Source organism: Aristolochia californica, unplaced genomic scaffold (genome assembly GCF_029961685.1).
Source record: "Aristolochia californica isolate CCGP_79_NKW_82.1479 unplaced genomic scaffold, dmAriCali1.0.hap1 SCAF_10, whole genome shotgun sequence".
NCBI classification, from domain to species: domain Eukaryota; kingdom Viridiplantae; phylum Streptophyta; class Magnoliopsida; order Piperales; family Aristolochiaceae; genus Aristolochia; species Aristolochia californica.
Window position 1 is genome coordinate 23832029 of NW_027181771.1, and position 18636 is coordinate 23850664.

An 18636-nucleotide genomic window follows, 5' to 3' on the forward strand; every position below is an offset into this window, starting at 1 on the left:
TTCATGTGTGACCTTTAATTTTTCTCAAATTTCCTCGACAATTTTACATGTGGGGACCCTTTTAAACTCATTTGGTTCTAGGTTTAAGGCCTTAGAGTTTGTCTTGAGCTGCACTTTCTCTTTCATAGTTAGCTCATTGAATTCATTTTCAATCGGAAGGCCATATTCAAGTTTTTGAGGCTCAAAAGGACCACTCTTGGTTAGATGCTATATGTCCAAATTCGTAGATTGAAGGAAGAATTCCATTCTTACCTTCTAATATCCATATTTTTTTTCCATTGAACAAAGGTGGATAGTTGACATATTGTTCTTCGGGAAGCAGCAATTTGTCTTAAAATGCCATTTATTCTTTTTTCAAAATCATGAGGATTTTGATTTCAATTAAGTGTCTGGCCCACTCTGATACCAATTTTTTGCCCAATGGCTTCTCAAAGGGAGGATGAATTGAGAATATCGAATAAAAATTAAGTTGCACGTATAATAAAAAATCATGCATAAAAGTAAATCAAACCATGCACACACCATAGGAGATACAAATATTTTTGTTATTGATGTTCTCCTATTGGTATCTACTGTCCAAGAACCATTCCTTGTAGCCGAAATTACCTAAAGAGATTTTGGCTCTCTTTAAGCCACTTGTAGCTCAATACATTTATTTTACAACACCAATCTTCCCAAGAGATTGCTACTAGATTCTAGCTCTAGCAGGCCCCTTTTATCTAGATTCTATAGGTTCTAGATGAACCTTTTCAAATTTAAGTAAAAATAAAGGAAAAATGTACACCCTTACTTGGAGAGATCATTATCCTCGAGAGATCCAAGCTTCCTCTTCCTTGACAACACAATGTGAAGTGATTGAAGGAGTTTGACTATATGAAAGCAAGGGTGGGATGGAAAGAGACGTGGAATTTCAAAGAATATGACTCACTCCTTCACTCTAAAGCACTTTTAAGAGATTTTTCAAGATTGAGAGTAAAAGCTTAGGATATTTACGAATAAATGCTCATTAAGTTTTCAATACAATATTTGGTGGGGTATTAAAAACTTCCCCAACTCGAACTAGACATTTTTTGCCCATTTGCAAAAATCAGTACTTTGATTGATCGATCATTGTCATGTGATTGATCGATCAATTGTTCATAACAACTACTTTTCTATTAGACAGTGACATATTGATCGATGGGCTGATTGATCAATATATTACCATTTTTCTAGAAAAGTTAAGTTGCTTAATCATTGACAAGGGGATGATCAATCAATAAGAATTTTCTCTGACTATGCAATACAAGTATGATCGATTAGTGCATTTCCTATGATCAGTCATGCTTTATGTCCCTGACTAGAAAAATTCTATTTGATCGATCAATCAGGTGGGGTGATCAATCATTCCATGTAAAATTTGTTTGCCTGGGTAGAATTGATCAATCAACCAAATGGGATGATTGATCATGCTTTATAGCATGAAATGGCCATGTTCTGGATGGTGGATCAATCGACTATGGTTTATCAATCATGCTTTATATTTCTTGCCCTTGCACTTCTAGATGATCAATCTTTCCAGTGTCAGTTCAACTATGTTGACATTTAAAACAGGAGAATGTTTTTCTCTAAGTTCTCTAATAAGTTCTAAGTGATGTTCATGTTGTTCTTAAATATATCTATATGCTTTTTATGACTTAAAGCTTCAATTTCACAATTGCACTTAACCAAGAGAGTTTAAGAATACTCTCTTACATTGTGACTGAGTATGGACATTTAACTTTTACATTTGAACTCTTGTCCTCTCATTGTCTTCTTCCTTGTGGGTGCTTCTGCTAGTAATGTCGTTCAATTATGCTCGAGATCTTGTGTAGGCTTGATCGTTTTGAAGTTTTAAACCTTGAGATGCATTGACTCTTGATGGTGAAATATATGAATACTTAGTTTTTCAAATTGTTAGATTAATTAAGTTTTTTATCATAAAAAATAACATAGGAGTCAACCTATAATCAACACTTAACCATCTATACTTAGTGTTGTCATAAGTCCCTATGTGGACAAGTGTTGCTCAATGTGGACAAGTATTTGCTATTGCCATAAGACCTTGTCTAGGTATGTGTTTTTGTTTCCGTAAGTCCATATGTGGGAAAGTGTTGTTGTTGCTGTTATTTTAGTAAGTCCTTGTGTGAAAAAAAGTGTTGTTATAGGTTATGTATTTAGAGTTTTCTAACTATAAGCCCCTAACTGTTTGGGGAAGGTGTTGTAATTGAACTTGTGTGGGTCTAATTTGTAGATGTCGTTTGGCTTTACAGAGTAGATCCTTTAACTCCAAGGTAAGAGATCCCCGGGAGTAGAGCTACAATCTAAAATAGTGATTGTGAACCACTATAAAAGTTGGTGTTGTGAATGTGATTATGATTGATTATTTTAAAGTTTTTAAGTTTTTAGTAAACCTATTCACCCCCTATAGGTTTAATTTGAACGAATCCTTTCCAAACTTTGTCTTTAGTCACATGCGAAGTGTTGCAACTCTAACGCAAATAGCTTTGTGATGAAAACTCCATAGGAATTAGTTATTTGTTGTATGTTTTTTCTTGTGAGTGTGGCACACACATGCATGGGAGTTGGATCCCTACTCCAGAGTCTTACACTTGCCCTCTACTAAACAAACTAAAGCTACACAAAGAAACATGTACATAGAAGACATGCCCAAGGAATGAATCATGAACATTGAAATCATGCCCAAAGATAACCTATAAGAAGATAGGTTCACACCCATGCAAAGGGGGACACCTTCATGCATGGATGAATCTCAGCCACCTCAAGGATCTTCTATAATTAGTTATCCTACATTCAACCACATGAGGGACCCACCACAAACATAATTAGCTATTCAAGATTCTCCAACAAATCATACTATTAATAAAAATCAATCAAGGATATTTATCCTCACAAATCACTCAATAAAATGGAGATAATCAAGGACAAATGAATCACTGAAGTGAAGAGGAACAATATCCAAGAATCGTAGAAGAAGAATGGAAGGAACAACCCATTTATTTGTACAAATTTTTAAAGACACCTAGTTGACACTAAGACACTTCAACATGTGGAATTCTAGACCTTTGTAATTCCTTTTTGTGAGGTTTTGAAAAACTATGTAAACCCTTGTATACTTAGTCTTCACACTGATTTAATCCAAGCAATTCTTTTTGTTCCTCTATTGGTGGTTTGAAGACTTGTTTTTGAGCATTGAAGTGTCTACCCAAATCTTCCATGATTGCTTAAATTTTCACACCTTCATCATCTGGCTGCTTCACAATCACCATCTTTATCTATCCTAGACAAGGTTGAGGAAGACCATACATGAAAATTAATGGGATGCCTTTTGTGATTTTCTCTTCTAAAACACAGAAAAACATCATTTTGGATCTCGATCATTTAGTCCTCGTACCAAGGGATGCCCTTGTCACTTATTTCATGCAACGAGGAATATGTGTTGGACTTTGGGTGTGTTGATATTAGCTTTGAAAGATGATAAATAACTAAAATAATCCAACAAAAGATCCATATTAGATGTAATGATACAGATATTACCAGTTACACCAATTCTTGTGGTTGATACATAACACATTAGCCACCTCGTCAACTTTTTAGTGTTGCTAATTATAGCAAGTTAAATTAAAAGATTAAAAAAATCTTAGCTAAGGTGTAGTTTTGGATAAAATTGAAAAGTCACCTACAAAATAATAATTGTCATTTCTAATTAATATGAATGGATATCATTGTTATGGGAAATGTGGTATCCCATAACAATGATATCCTTTCACCATAATTTAAAATGAAAATTATTATTTTGTACGTGACTTTTCAATTTTATCCAAAACTACACCTTAGCTAAGATTTTTTGGTCTGAAGGCAATAGAAGTGAAAATTATTCATAAAGCTGTTTTATTTCTTGAATATTTTTGCATATTTTAAATTATTAGAATTCCCAATATAGCAATTCAATATCTTCTTTTTCATTTCTTTTGGTTTCAAATTAGGAGTAAGTCTGTGAGAGTAAGAAAGTCTCATAGAGATGTTCTCATCTTGAATATCATCTATTTTAATATCATTGATGATGAGATTCATCTTGGATATAATAAATGTTTTGGCTGAATTTATTTTGAAATCCATTACTATATATGTGAGATTTTGTGATTTTTTTGCAATGTTGTTTTGAGTCTATAGGGTAAATTAAGGCAATGAATAGTGTGCAAGAAGCATGAATGAAGAAATGAGATAGAACTCATATTCTAAAATCAGCAGATCTTTTTTGAGTAGTAAAAGAAGAAGAAAGCAACCTCATAAGAAGTTTGAGATAGAGGCTAGCAAATAAAGAAGCCACGGAAATGAGATAAGTTGAAAACCTAAAATCCCAAAATCTCATTTGATGTCTGCAAATGAAAAACTAAAGGCTCAAAAGGAACTATAGAGTATGGCGAAAGAAATGGTGCCTTGGGCTAGTTTATAGAAGAATTTGGGAGAAATGTGAATGAAACCAAATGAAGGGTATGAAGAAGTCACCTCAAGTTGAGAAAGTTGGTCATGAGACCAAGAGTGTCAAATGAGCATAGTTGGTAAGAAAATTGAAAAGGAGAAAGAAGCAGTAGGGTAAAGAACAAGAAAATGTAGCCCAAAAGGAGGTTATACACTCTAGACAAGGGTCTTGAAAATTAGCTTCTAGGAAACCACTTAGTAAATCTAGGTGAAAGTAGAGCCTTGCTAGCTCAGCTTTAGAAGTGAAAATTGACTAACAATTTTATCCAGTGTTTTAGTCATTGTGTATGGTTTTGTGAGTATGAAATAAGACATGTAGTCCCAAGATCCCTAAAAAGAGACTTGTGTTTTGATTGTGATATTACTTGAGACTACTTCAGAAATCTTGAATGCATGAAAATAAAGGGAGTGTAAAATTTAAGGGGGGGGGGGGAGGGGGGGGGGCGGGCGTTTAAAATTACAAGCTAATGTACATATCTTAGGGGTAGTAGAATGCAATAGCCAGAGAGAGACCATTGCATGATGTCAGGGGAGCATCACTATAAGGGAAGCATACCTATAGTCTCCATTATAAATTTTGATGATATCAAAAGGAGGAGAAAATTTGGAGTGAACATATAAAAATCCACACAAAGTCAACATAGCATTGAACTTTGGGGAGTCAAGATGAAAGAGTTTGAGTTTTGTATTTGGTATTCCTTTTATGCATTCATAACATTTGTATCACTAAAAACTTATGAGTGTCTGCTATAAAAAGGTAGGGAATGTTGGTTTTAAGAACCCCATTGAGATAAGTTTTATGATAACAAACACTCAAGTTACCAATTATATGCCTTAAATATGTTGTGTAGTTTCAAAAGAAATTTCTAGTAGCATATCCATTTGATTGGCTATGGTCCACTTCAACTATCCATATAAAATTAGAAATATTAGATTCTATGATTCCATTAATTTATCTTGAGTTTTCTCTTAAGGTTGAGTGTAGAAGAAGAAGAAGGAAGGAAATTGAAGAAGAGAGGAGAAGGAAAAGGAAGTAGGAGAGGAAGGAGAAAGCTACACAAGAGATAGAGAGTTAAGAGGAAAAGAAAGAGAAGCTTAGAGCATGTTCCTCTCTTCTCCCTTGGAAAGACTAAATTTAGACAAAGTTGCTCATTTATATAAGTGAAATAGATGGATAGACATATAACAAAAAAAATTACAATTTAGCCTTTTCCCTTCTCCAATGCTCCCCTCAAGTTGATGCATACACATCATAGACACCCAATTTGGAACAAGTATTCAAAAGATGTCTCATTGCAATCTCTTTAGTGAAGATATCAGTCACCTAGCTTTGGGAAGAGACATATTCAAGGTAGATAATCCCAACTGATTTATGTTTCTCAAATGAAATGATAATTTATCTCATTATGTTTTTTTCCTTTAGAAAAGACTGAATTGTAGATAACTTAAATAGTTGTTTGATTGTCACAGTGAAGTTTCATTGAGGTAGATTCAAAGAGAAGTGACTTCACCCATAATATTTCACTCAATGTATGTGTCATTGCTCCATATTTTAATTTTGCACTGGATTAGGTAACCACATTCTATTTCTTATTTCTACAATCTAGGAAGTTATTTAGTTTAATGAGCTCAGAAATTTTTTTTAAAGAAATCTTGAAAAGAAAATGGAAAGAAACATCGTAACTCAACGAAACCCCAGTAAAGTATAACAGAATTTTTTCACATTACTTTGTAAGCATTGAACCGGATCTAATCTTACTCGGTCCAATTACTATAGGACCAGACTAATGGGCCGGAGTCTTTCGGTTTTAAGCTAAATCTATTTTCCCTATATAAGAAACAAAAAATCATTCAACCAATGGGTTGAAACTGACACAACTCATCCATGTGGCAGTTTGCCTAATGGCACTTTCTGCTTCCATCCTAAAATGGTTGCTGACATAGCAACATCTGTCACGCCCCTTCGTTAGGTTTGTATCAACCAATTTCCTGGTGTCTTACAAGTTACAACTAATTTTCAGGTTTGTTACAACCAATTTTATGAGTGCATTCAATGACTGCATTGTTTGTTACAGCCAGAAATGCATAAGCAAGAGTTATATAAATCAGGAAAGAGTAGGGGAGACCACCGATTTGCTGGTGTTTTACAAGTTACAGCCAACTTTCAGGTCTTTTACAACCAATTTTATGAGCGCATTGAATGTCTGAATTGTTTGTTACAATCAGTAATGTGTAAACAAGAGTTATATAAAGCAAGAGGGAGTTAGAGCAATGAGAGTAGGGGAAAGAGAATCAAGAGTGTTTTGTCTTTCCTTTCATCTTCTTCTTCTTTTGCGTCTTGTAAAGAAATTGCAGCAAAGAAGAGGAACAACATAGCTGTTCAAAGTTGTGATCCTCTTTTTTCTAGGAGATTGGATTCCTATACTGCAATCGATCCATTTGTAAGTCTTTTCCCATTCATTCATCTGTTTAAAATGTGCTAATTTGATGTTTTCTCCATCTCTATTTGAATCCTCTTTGTTTTTTTCCTTTAATGGTGCTTTGTTAAATCTTCTCAACTCTATTTAAGTTCGTCTGCTTGCTTATCATACACGAATTTTATTGGAGCTCCGCCAGTACCTGAGATATTGACAAGTTGAACAATCCAGTTTTTCAAATTGCAATGCTCAACCCAACCATTCTAGGTGCTGAACTGGTTGGGTTGAGCATTCAATTTGAAAGTCTCGAGTACAAGTGGTCTACATCCCTGGATAGTTCGAAGTAGAAGTCGAGGTCAATGGTGAGCATCTCGAAAGCTTCATTTAGGGAGGGGATGTCTTCGAAAGTGGGTTTGTCACAACTCGACCCTTGACCTTGAGACTCTTCAGGTTAGGCTTGCTTATCTCCATCTCTTTAGCCAAAGTTGAACAATCTTCATTACTTTCATTTTTTAGAGATTTGAAACCATTGAAATTGTATGCATCAGGTTAAGTTGAGTGAAGATATAGATGGATAAGAGAACAAATAGTCCACTTTTCTGTAGTTCTTCATCCAACGAATATCATCAAGTTCAAGCTACTTAACTCCACTCTTAATCTCTTCAGTTGAAGACGTTCAATCTTCACTGATTTCAGGGAGTTGTAGCAACTCAAAGTCAAGTCCTCGAGAAGAGGGGACCCACTAATTATCTCACCTAATTGATCACCAGTAATGGCCACACGATAGAGAGCAACACTTCTTAGGGTTTTGAAACCCTTGACATCTTGTGGAGGCTCTAGTATCCAGCAAGTTAAGTTGAGAGATGATATTGATAGACAAGAGAACAAAGAGTTTGACATTCAGAATTTATTCCTCCCCCACCTGATATCATCATCATCTGTTGAGTCTGAGTGCCTTTTGACTTTGACAAATTTAATCCATTCTGTGAGATCGGATGATTATATGTCATCGAGACAAAAGAACGGGAGAAACTTCTTAATCTTGTCCAGAGTATGGAGTTGTAGAAGTTGGTAAACAGCTTGTACATCCATAATAGTGTCAAGCCTATAATAGCTACTTTAAATTTGTTGTGAACTCCTTGTCAAGCCTATAATAGTGTTGTAAATCCATAAGGGTTCCACAAGTTTATCCATTGCCTAGACAGAATTAATGTAATCACTGCACACTTCAATGGAAGAAAAGAGAGTATGTAGTGAATAATATTTTCTAGTAGCATGCTGATATTGTCAGTCTTCTGAGTAAAGGTTCTCTTATGCAAAAAGTCCATTGACTGGCTTTTTGTTTGTTACACACTGCTATTTGTGATCTGAAATAACAAAAAAAAGTACTATGTTAATCAATCTATTTTCTGGGCAAAAACTTGAGTTCAAGTGATCTATATCCCTAGATAGTTCAAATTAGAATTCGAGGTCAAGGGTGTGCATCTCCGTAGCTTCATCCAGGGAGGGTGTTGTTGAAAGTGAGCTTGTTCCAAAATCGACCATTGTACGTAAGACTCTTTAGGTTCAGCTTAGTTATCTCCATCTCTTCAGCCAAAGATTATCAATCTTCATTGCTTTCATTTTTTAGAGATTTGAGACCATTGAAAATTTAATGAGGCTCCTTTATGCATCAGGTAAAGTCGAGTGAATATATTGATGGACAAGAGAACAAACAATCCGGTTTTTTGAATTTCTTCATCCATCGAATATCATCAAGTTCAAGCTACTGAACTCCTATTGCAGACAAATCAATCCACCTCATGAGATCAAATGAGTAGTTCTCACAGGTTCAAAAAACAAATGAATATTCTGTTGGTGTTGTTTGTGATACCAAATCAATATTCTGTAACTCTCCAAATTCTCAATAAAATTGTAAAGACACGTTTTCTTTGTATAGTAATGAATCTTCTCAGGGTTGTACATTTATTCCATAACTTGTCCCCTCAACAGGATTGTTTGCTGCATTGAAGAGATGATTCACTACTTCCTCTCACCCCCTCAACCTCTTAAGAAAAACGAGAGTTGAGTGAAAATCCGAAAGATAACAGAAAATCAGATTGATTTTGGATCTTCAAAGAAATGAAAGCGATAATGACAAAATCGCAGAACCCAATTCCGATTTGCGTTTGATGAGTTGGAACCGATTTCAGTTAAACTCAATTAGTTTCGATCTTGACTATGACTCTTTGCCGAAAATCTACCGAGCGAACGTCTTTCTACTGCTGTAAGTCGCTGCTCATCTAATCATCATCTCTGCACGCTCAGCTCTTACTCCCACACGTTAGTCTCTTTGCTCTTTTTTTCCCTGTTCTTCTTCTTTATTTTCTATTTCGGCTGTGTTTCTCTTCTCTTCTGTATTTTCCACTTCAGGGCACTTTTTCATCTGCAAATGAGGAAGATAAGCCAGCGTGCCTTCAATGGATCATGCTGGCATTTGTTTTTTGTTTCACCTTCTTAATGTTGACTATTTATTAAAAATTATACACTGTTTTTGTTTATTCATAATGGGAGCTTTGTTAATGCCCAATTCTGTTTTTGTTCCTACCATTACGTTGGGATTAAGATTTTGATTTTCTGCAGAATTAATTCAGAATGAAATGGATGAGCAATGAAGAGAGGATTTCTCTGTATCTATGATAAAAATTAGCATATCAAGAACGTATTGTTTATATGTATGATGCATTAGTTGATGCATATTGTATTTAAGCATTAATTTTATTTATTATTTGTATTTAAGGTTTAGGGTTTAGGGTTGCGGCTCAGAATTGGGTTTTGAAAACATGGCCTTGAACACACAGGTCAAGAAACAAGGTTGTAGGAAAAAGAAATGAGCAGGGTTGGAATTGGCCAAGGTTGGGTTTCATGTATGGAGTGAGGGTTAGATTTTGGTTGATAACAAGGTCAAGGAAACAGAAACACATGTGGGTAAGAATCAATTTTCTACTTTTGGAACTTTTACAAGCTTGAGTTGTTTTTTGAAAACCTAAATACAGTTTCGAATAAGATGGAGTCGAGGGAAAGGGAGCAACCTCTATCCAAAATCCAAATTTTTTTGAGCCTTGTCTTGGAGACATACCTACATCACGAAAAGTCTAACCCTTAGAGATCTATTTTAGGTTGGGTCCTTTTGGGCTAACATTTGAGGTTCTAGGTGATTTGGGATTCCAAGCTTGTTATTCCAACTTCTTTTGGGTTACTACAACCTTTCCGGTTGATTTGGGTACCCCAAGTTTGTTTGATGCCTTTTTCATTCTTAATTTCATAAATGTGGGCATAGTGACTCATCTCATTGCAATAGTGGCATCTAATGTGAGGAATGGGAGAAAATTTCTTGCTTTGCTTTCTACTCTTCTTTCCAACTTTCTTCTTAGATGTGGATTTGAGAGATAGAAGTTTGACCTAAGTCTAAACTCTTCTTTTCAAATGCAAGTCAATCACATGATAGCTTGTCTATCAATTCATTTTGTCTTGAGGCATTTGCTATATATCTTTCATTAGCCTCCAACAAGCTCTTCCTTGAGCCTTGCAATCTCATGTAATTGAGCATTGCATTTTTCTTTATATTTGTTTAGACAATGAATAGACTTTTTTCTTCAATTGCAACCCATACTGAGATCAAGACTTTCTTCTTTTTGTTCTTGGGATCTTTGCTTGTAGATCGGGTTCTTTCTTCAAGCTTTGGATATTTGTTCCTTCTATGTCCTAGTTTCCCACACTCAAAACAAACATCAGTTTCCTTATAGAATTTGTCATTTTGAGTTCTATAGTGGCCTTTTATTAAATTCTTCTTTTTCCTATAGATTCTTTGAAGATGTCTAGTGATGAAACTTACGTCATTAGAGCTTTCTTCACTAGAGTTACTTTCAACACTCGTCTTGGGCTTAAGAGCAATTTTCTTAGCTTGCTCTTCCTCAACATCTTGAGGTTCCATCTCATAAGTGAGAAGGATTCAATTATCTTCCTTGCCTCTCATAACTTTGGAAGTGCCTTGAGTAGCTTGTCATTTTGTCTATACAAGAAAATCTCTTCTCCTAGAATGTTCAACTCTTTAATTATATGAGTGAACCTAGAGTTCATCTCAGCTATTGACTCACCTAGTTTCATTTTGAATTCATCTTCTTGGGCTAGCAATAAGCTAATTCTAGAGTCTTCTACTCTAGTGATTCCTTCATGTGTGACCTTTAGTTTTTCCCAATTTTCCTTGACAATTTTACATGTGGGGACCCTTTTGAACTCATTTGGTTTTAGGTTTAAGGCCTTAGAGTTTGTCTTGAGCTGCTCTTTCTCTTTCCTAGTTAGCTCATTGAATTCATTTTCAATCAGAAGGCCATATTCAAGTTTTTGAGGCTCAAAAGGACCACTCTTGGTTACATGCTATATGTCCAAATTCATAGATTGAAGGAAGAATTCCATTCTTACCTTCTAATATCCATATTTTTTTTCCATTGAAAAAAGGTGGATAGTTGGCCTATTGTTTTTCGGGAAGAAGCAATTTGTCTTGAGATGCCATTTAATCTTTTTTTCAAAATCACGAGGATTTTGATTTCAATTAATTGTTTGGCCCACCCTGATACCAATTGTTGGTCCAATGGCTTCTCAAGGGGAGGATGAATTGAGAATATTGAATTAAAATTAAGTTGCACAAGTAATAAAAATCATGCATAAAAGTAATTCGATATAAAACAAAACATGCACACACCATAGGAGACAAAAAAAATTGTTATTGAAGTTCCCCTATTGGTATTCACTACGAGAGAACCATTGCTTGGGAAATTCTTCTATTCAAAAGCTCTAATAGCCGAAATTACATAAAGAGAATTCAGCTTTCTTTAAACCACGTGTAGCTCAATACATGTATTTTACAACACCAATCTTCCCAAGAGATTGCTACTAGATTCTAGCTCTAGTTGGTCCTTTGTATCTAGATTCTATGGGTTCTAGATGTACCTTTCATAAATTTAAGTAAATATAAAGGAAAAATGTACACCCTTACATGGAGAGATCATTCTCCTTGAGAGATCCAAGCTTCCTCTTCCTTGGCAACACAATGTGAAGTGATTGAAGGAGCTTGACTATATGAAAGCAAGGATGGGATGGAAAGAGACGTGAAATTTCAAAGAATATGACTCACTCCTTCACTCTAAAGCATTTTTAAGAGATTTTGCAAGATTGAGAGTAAAATCTTAGGATATTTTCAAATTAATGCTCATTAAAATTTTCAATACAATGTTTGGTGAGGTATTAAAAACTTCCCCAAATCAAACTAGTCATTTTTTGCCCATTAGCAAAAATCAGTAATTTGATTGATCGGTCATTGTTATGTGACTAATCGATCAATTGATCATAACAACTACTTTTCTGTTTGACAGTGACATATTGATCTATGAACTGATTGATCAATATGTTACGGTTGGTCCAGAAAAGTTAAGTTACTCATTCATTGACTAGGGGATGATCGATCAATCAGAATTACCTCTAACTATGCACAAATATGATCGATTAGTGCATTTCCTATGATCAATCATGCTTTATGCCCCTGACTTGCAAGATTCTGTTTGATTGGCAAGATTCTATCTGATCGATCAATTAGGTGGGGTAATCAATCATTCCATGTAAAATTTGATTTCCTGGGTAGAATTGATCAATCAATCCAAATGGGTTAATTGATTAGGCTCTTTAGCATGAAATAATCATGTTCTGGATGATGGATCAATCGACTATGGTTTCTCATTCATGCTTTATATTTCTGGCCCCTGCACTTCTAGATGATCGATCACTCTAGTGTCAGTTCAACTATGTTGACATTTAAAATATGAGAATGTTTTTTTTCTCTAAGTTCTCTAACAAGTTCTAAGTGATGTTCTTAAACATATCTATATGCATTTTGTGACTTAAAGCTCCAATTTCACAATTGTACTTAATGATGGGAGTTTAGGAATACTCTCTTACATTGTGACTGAGTATGGACATTTAACTTTTACATTTGAACTCTAGTCTTCTCGTTGTCTTCTTCCTTGTGGGTGCTTCTTCTAGTGATGTCCTTCAATGATGCTCGAGATCTTGTGTAGGCTTGATCATTTTAAAGTTTTAAACCTTGAGATGCATTGACTCTTGAAGGTGAAATATCTAAATACTTAGTTTTTCAAATTGTTAGATCAATTTAGTTTTGTTATCATAAAAAATAACATAGGAGTCAACCTATGCTCAACACTTAGCCATGAATTTGAAGTACCTCACATTCATACTCTGTGATCCACTTGTCCCATACTCTGAAATTAGAAGAATGGCGGTCTTCAACTTGAGTTTTTCAAGCAAGCTAAGTATTTTTTTTTTACATTCATAGTTATTTTAGTACTTTGTTTGGTTGATTTGAGTTTTGATAAATTACTTTATCTGAGTTTTGAATTTTGATATCAAAAGTCTTTGAAGAGATTATCGTATACTTTTAATTTTTATACATAGTGGTGCCAATCATATTGGTAGAACCACTTAAGTATTTTTTATATTATATTATTTTGTTCCATTGATCTATATGTCTATCAAAAGACATATTGTGCTTTATTGAAAAGCAAGAGACCTTTGTTATGTAGTCATTTGTTAACTTGCTAAGCATCTATACTTAGTGTTGTCGTAAGTCCCTATGTGGACAAGTGTTGTTCTTGCCATAAGATCTATGTGGGCTAGTATTTTCTATTGCCATAAGACCCCATCTGGGCAGGTGTTGTTGTTTCCATAAGTCCATATGTAGGCAAGTATTGTTGTTGATGTTGCTATTGTTTTTGTTGTTGTTGTTGTTGTTATTTTAGTAAGTCCTTGTGTAAAAAAAGTGTTGTTATAGGTTTTTTATTTAGAGTTTGCTAACTATAAGCCCTTAATTATTAGGGGAAGGTGTTGTAATTGAACCTGTGTGGTTCTAATTTGTAGATGTCAATTGACTTTACATAGTGGATCCTTTAATTCCAAGGTAAAAGATCCATGGGAGTAGAGCCACAATCTAACATATTGATTGTCAACCACGTTAAATATTGGTATTGTGGATGTGATTATGCTAGATTGTTTTAAAGTTCATAATTTTTTAGTAAACTTATTCACCCCCTATAAGTTTACTTTGAACGAATCCTTTTCAAACTCTGTCTTAAGTCTCATGCCAAGTGTTGATAGCTTTGTGATAAAAAATCCATAGGAACTAGTTCTTAGTTGTGTTTGTTTTCTTGTGAGTGTGGCACACACATGCATGGGAAGGGGATCTCTACTCTTGAGTCTTACACTTCCCCTTTTTTACACAACCTAGTGCTACACGAAGAAATATGAACATAGAATACATGCCCAAGGAATGAATCATGAACATAGAAATCATGCCCATGGAAAACCTACAAGAAGAGAGGTTCACACCCATGCAAAGGAGACATTATTCTCAGTCATGCAAGCCATGCAAAGGGGGACGTCTTCATGCATGGATGAATCTCAGCCACCTCAAGGATCTTCTATAATTAGTTATCCTACATTCACCCACATGAGGGACCCACCACAAGCAAACTTAGCTATTCAAGATTCTCCTACAAATCATACTCAATTAATCAAAATCAATCAAGGATAATTATCCTCACAAATCACTCAATAAAAGGGAGATAATCAAAGACAAATGATTCACTGAAGTGAAGAGGATCAAGATCCAAGAATCGTAGAAGAAGAATGAAAGGAACAACCAATTGATTTGTCCAAATTTGTAAAGACACCTAGATGACACTAGGACACTTCAATGTGTAGAATTCTAGACCTTAGTATTTCCTTTTTGTGGGGTTTCAAAAAACTATGTAAACCCTTGCATACTTACATCTTCACACTGATTAAATTCAAACAATTCTTTTTGTTCCTCTGTTGGTGGTTCGAAGACTTGTTCTTGTGCATTGAAGTGCCTTCCCAAATCTTCCATGATTGCTTAAATTTTCTCACCTTCATCATGTTGAATTTATGGAAAAGAGAAATACTTCATTGACTTATTATAACCATAGTACATGAACCTCTATTTATAATAGAGGAAGGTAGTAGAGTCCAATTACAATAAAATTACCTTTGTCCCAATTGCACCCAAACTCCAACTCTTAACGATAAGTCCTAGTATAATTAAATAACTCAATATAGGTAAAAGACAAATATTACTCCAACTAGAACTCTTCTAGGACGTTACCATAAGATAAAGATGCCTTTGTGAGTCCTTATTGATCTTTCAACTAATGTGATATGGATGCCAGCTTGTGGTAATCATGGTTGGTCCTTGGGCCCATCTTGTGGGCCTTTCTTGGTCAAGTGGCCCATGTTATAATACTCTTAGATATGTGGGTCTTCCTTGGTCGTGTGGGCTGGAACCCATCTTCCAACACATCATCTGGTTGCTTCACAATCACCTCCTTTATCTATCCTAAACAAGGTTGAGGAAGACCATACATGAAATTAATGGGATGCCTTTGGTGATTTTCTCTTCTGAAACTCTTAAAAACATCATTTTGGATCTGGAGCTTTTAGTCCTCTTACCAAGGGATGCGTTTGTCACTTATATCAAGTATTGAGTAATATGTGTTAGACTTTGGGTGTATTGATTAGCTTTGAAAGATGATACATAACTAATACAATCCAAAAGATGATGCATATTAGATGTAATGATACAGATATTATGAGTTACGCCAATTCTTGAGGTTGATACGTAACACATTACCCACCTTGTCTACTTTTTAGTGTTGGTAATTATAGCTAGTTAAACTAAAAAGACTAAAAATATCTTAGCTAAGGTGTAGTTTTGGATAAAATTGAAAAGTCACCTACAAAATAATAATTGTCATTTCTAATTAATGTGAAAGGATATCATTTTTCTGGGATACCACATTTCCCAAAACTACACCTTAGCTAAGGTTTTTTAGTCTAAAGGTAATAGAAGTTAAAATTATTCATAAAACTATTTTATTTCTTGAATATTTTTGGATATTCTAAATCATTAGAGTTCACGATGTAGCAATTTAATATCTTCTTTTACATTTCTTTTGATTTCAAACTAATAGTAAGTATGTGATAGTAAGAAAGTAACATTGAGAAGTTCTCATCTTGAATATCATATATTTTAAAATCATTGATGATGGGATTCATCTTGGATATAATAAATGTTTTGGCTGAATTTATTTTAAAATCCATTAATATATTTGTGTGATTTTGTGATTTGTTTGCTATGTTGTTTTGAGTCTATATGGTAAATTCAGGCAATGAATAGTGTGCAAGAAGCATGAATGGAGAAATGAGATAGAACTCATATTCTAAAATCAGCAGATCTTTTTTGAAGTAGTAAAAGAAGAAGAAAGCAACCTCATAAGGAGTTTGAGATAGAGGCTAGCAAATAAAGAAACCACAAAAATGCGATAAGTTGAAAAGCTAAAATCCCAAAATCTCATTTGATGTCTGCAAATGAAAAACTAAAGGCACAAAAGGAACTATAGAGTATGGTGAAAGAAATGGAGCATTGAGCTAGTTTATAGAAGAATTTGGGAGAAATGTGAATGAAACCAAATGAAGGGTGGTGCATAAAAGAGATGATGAAGTCACCTTTGAGAAAGTTGGTCATGAGACCAAGAGTGTCAATTGAGCATAGTTGGCATGAATATTGAAAAGGAGAAAGAAGCAGTAGGGGAAAGAACGAGAAAATGTAGCCCAAAAGGAGGTTATATACTCTAGACAAGGGTCTTGAAAATTAGCTTCTAGGGAGCCACTTAGTAAATCTAGGTGAAATTAGAGCCATGCTAGCTCAGCTTTAGAAGTGAAAATTGACTAACAATTTTGACCAGTGTTTTAGTCATTGTATAAGGTTTTGTGAGTATGAAATGAGACATGTAGTCCCAAGATCCCTAAAAAAAGAGTTGTGTTTTGATTGTGATAATACTTGAGACTACTTAAGGATGCTTGAATGCATGAAAATAAAGGGAGTGCAAAATTTAAGGGGGAGTACAATTACAAGTTAATGTACATATAGGGGTAGTAGAATGCAATAGGAAAAGAGAGAGCATCGCATGACGTCGGGGGAGCATCACTATAAGGGGAGCATACCTATAGTCCCCATTATAAATTTTGATGATATCAAAAGGGGGAGAAAATTTGGAGTGAAAGTATAAAAATCCACACAAAGTCAACATAGCATTGAACTTTGGGGAGTCAAGATGAAAGAGTTTGATTTTTGTATTTGGTATTCCTTTTATGCATTCATAACATTTGTATCACTAAAAAACTTATGAGTGTCTGCTATAAAAATGTAGGGAATGTTGGTTTTAAGAACCCATTGAGATAATTTTTATGATAACAAACACTCAAGTTACTAATTATATGGCTTAAGTTTGTTATGTAGTTTAAAAATTCCCCAAAGAAATTTTTTGTATTCATTTTATGCACTCATAACATTTGTATCACTATAAACTTATGAGTTTTTGTGATCATAAAAATGGAGGCAATGTTGATCTTAAGAACTTGGAACAAGTATACCCAACTTGTATACAAGTATACAAAAGTGGTCTCATTGCAATCTCTTTAGTGAAGATATTGGTCACCTGGCTTTGGGAAGAGACATATTCAAGGGATATAATCCCAGCTGATTTATTTTTCTCAAAAAAAATGATAATCAATCTCAAAATGTTTTGTCCTTTAGAAAAGACTGAATTGCAGATAATTGTTTGATTACCACAATGAAGATTCATCAAGGTATATTCAAAGAGAAGTGACTTTACCCATAATATTTCACTCAATGTATGTGTCATTGCATTGGATTAGTTAACCACATTCTATTTCTTATTTCTACAGTCTAAGAACTCATTTAGTTTATTGAACTCAGAGAATTATTTGAAAGAAATCTCGAAAATCAAATGGAAAGAAACTTCATAACTCAACGAAACCCCATTAAGGTATAACTGAATTTTTTCACATTACTTTGTAAGCATTGAACCAGGCGTAATCTTACTCGGTCCAATTATGATAGGACCAGACTAATAGGCCGAGATCTTCCGGTTTTAAGCTAAATCTATTTTCCCTATATAAGAAACAAAAAATCATTAAACCGAGGGTCAATTTTGGTTCTGACACCACTCATCCATGTGGTTGTTGGAACTTTCTGTTTCCATCCTAAAATGGTTGCTAACATAGCTACATTTGTCACGCCCCATCATCAGGTTTGTAACAACCAATTTCCTAGTGTCTTACAAGTTACAATTAATTTTCAGCTTTGTTACAACCAATTTTATGAGCGCAATCAATGATTGGATTGTTTGTTATAGCCAAAAATCCATTAACAAGAGTTATATAAATTAGGAAAGAGTAGGGGAGACCACCGATTTGCTGGTGTCTTACAAGTTACAACCAACTTTCAGGTTTGTTTCAACCAATTTTATGAGCGCATTGAATGTCTGAATTGTTTGTTACAGTCAGAAATACATAAACAAGAGTTATACAAAGCAGGAGAGAGTTAGAGCAATGAGAGTAGGGGAAAGAGAATCAAGAGTGTTTTGTCTTTCCTTTCATCTTCTTATTCTTTTGCATTTTGTAAAGAAATTGCAGCAAAGAAGAGGAACAACATAGCTGTTCAAACTTGTGATCCTCTTTCTTCTAGGAGACTGGATTCTTGTACTGCAAT

At 34.5% G+C, this 18636-nt stretch overlaps 1 protein-coding gene across 1 annotated transcript; it reads right to left on the reverse strand.

Annotated features, from left to right (window-relative positions):
* Positions 1-10949: 10949 nt before the first annotated feature.
* Positions 10950-13455, reverse strand: LOC137942954 (uncharacterized). Its single transcript, XM_068788670.1, has 3 exons — positions 13439-13455; positions 13218-13296; positions 10950-11354 (listed from the first exon to the last, which is right to left on the reverse strand). Exons 1-3 carry the CDS (start codon positions 13453-13455, stop codon positions 10950-10952), a joined length of 501 nt encoding a protein of 166 aa, XP_068644771.1.
* Between the last annotated feature and the right edge of the window lie 5181 nt (positions 13456-18636).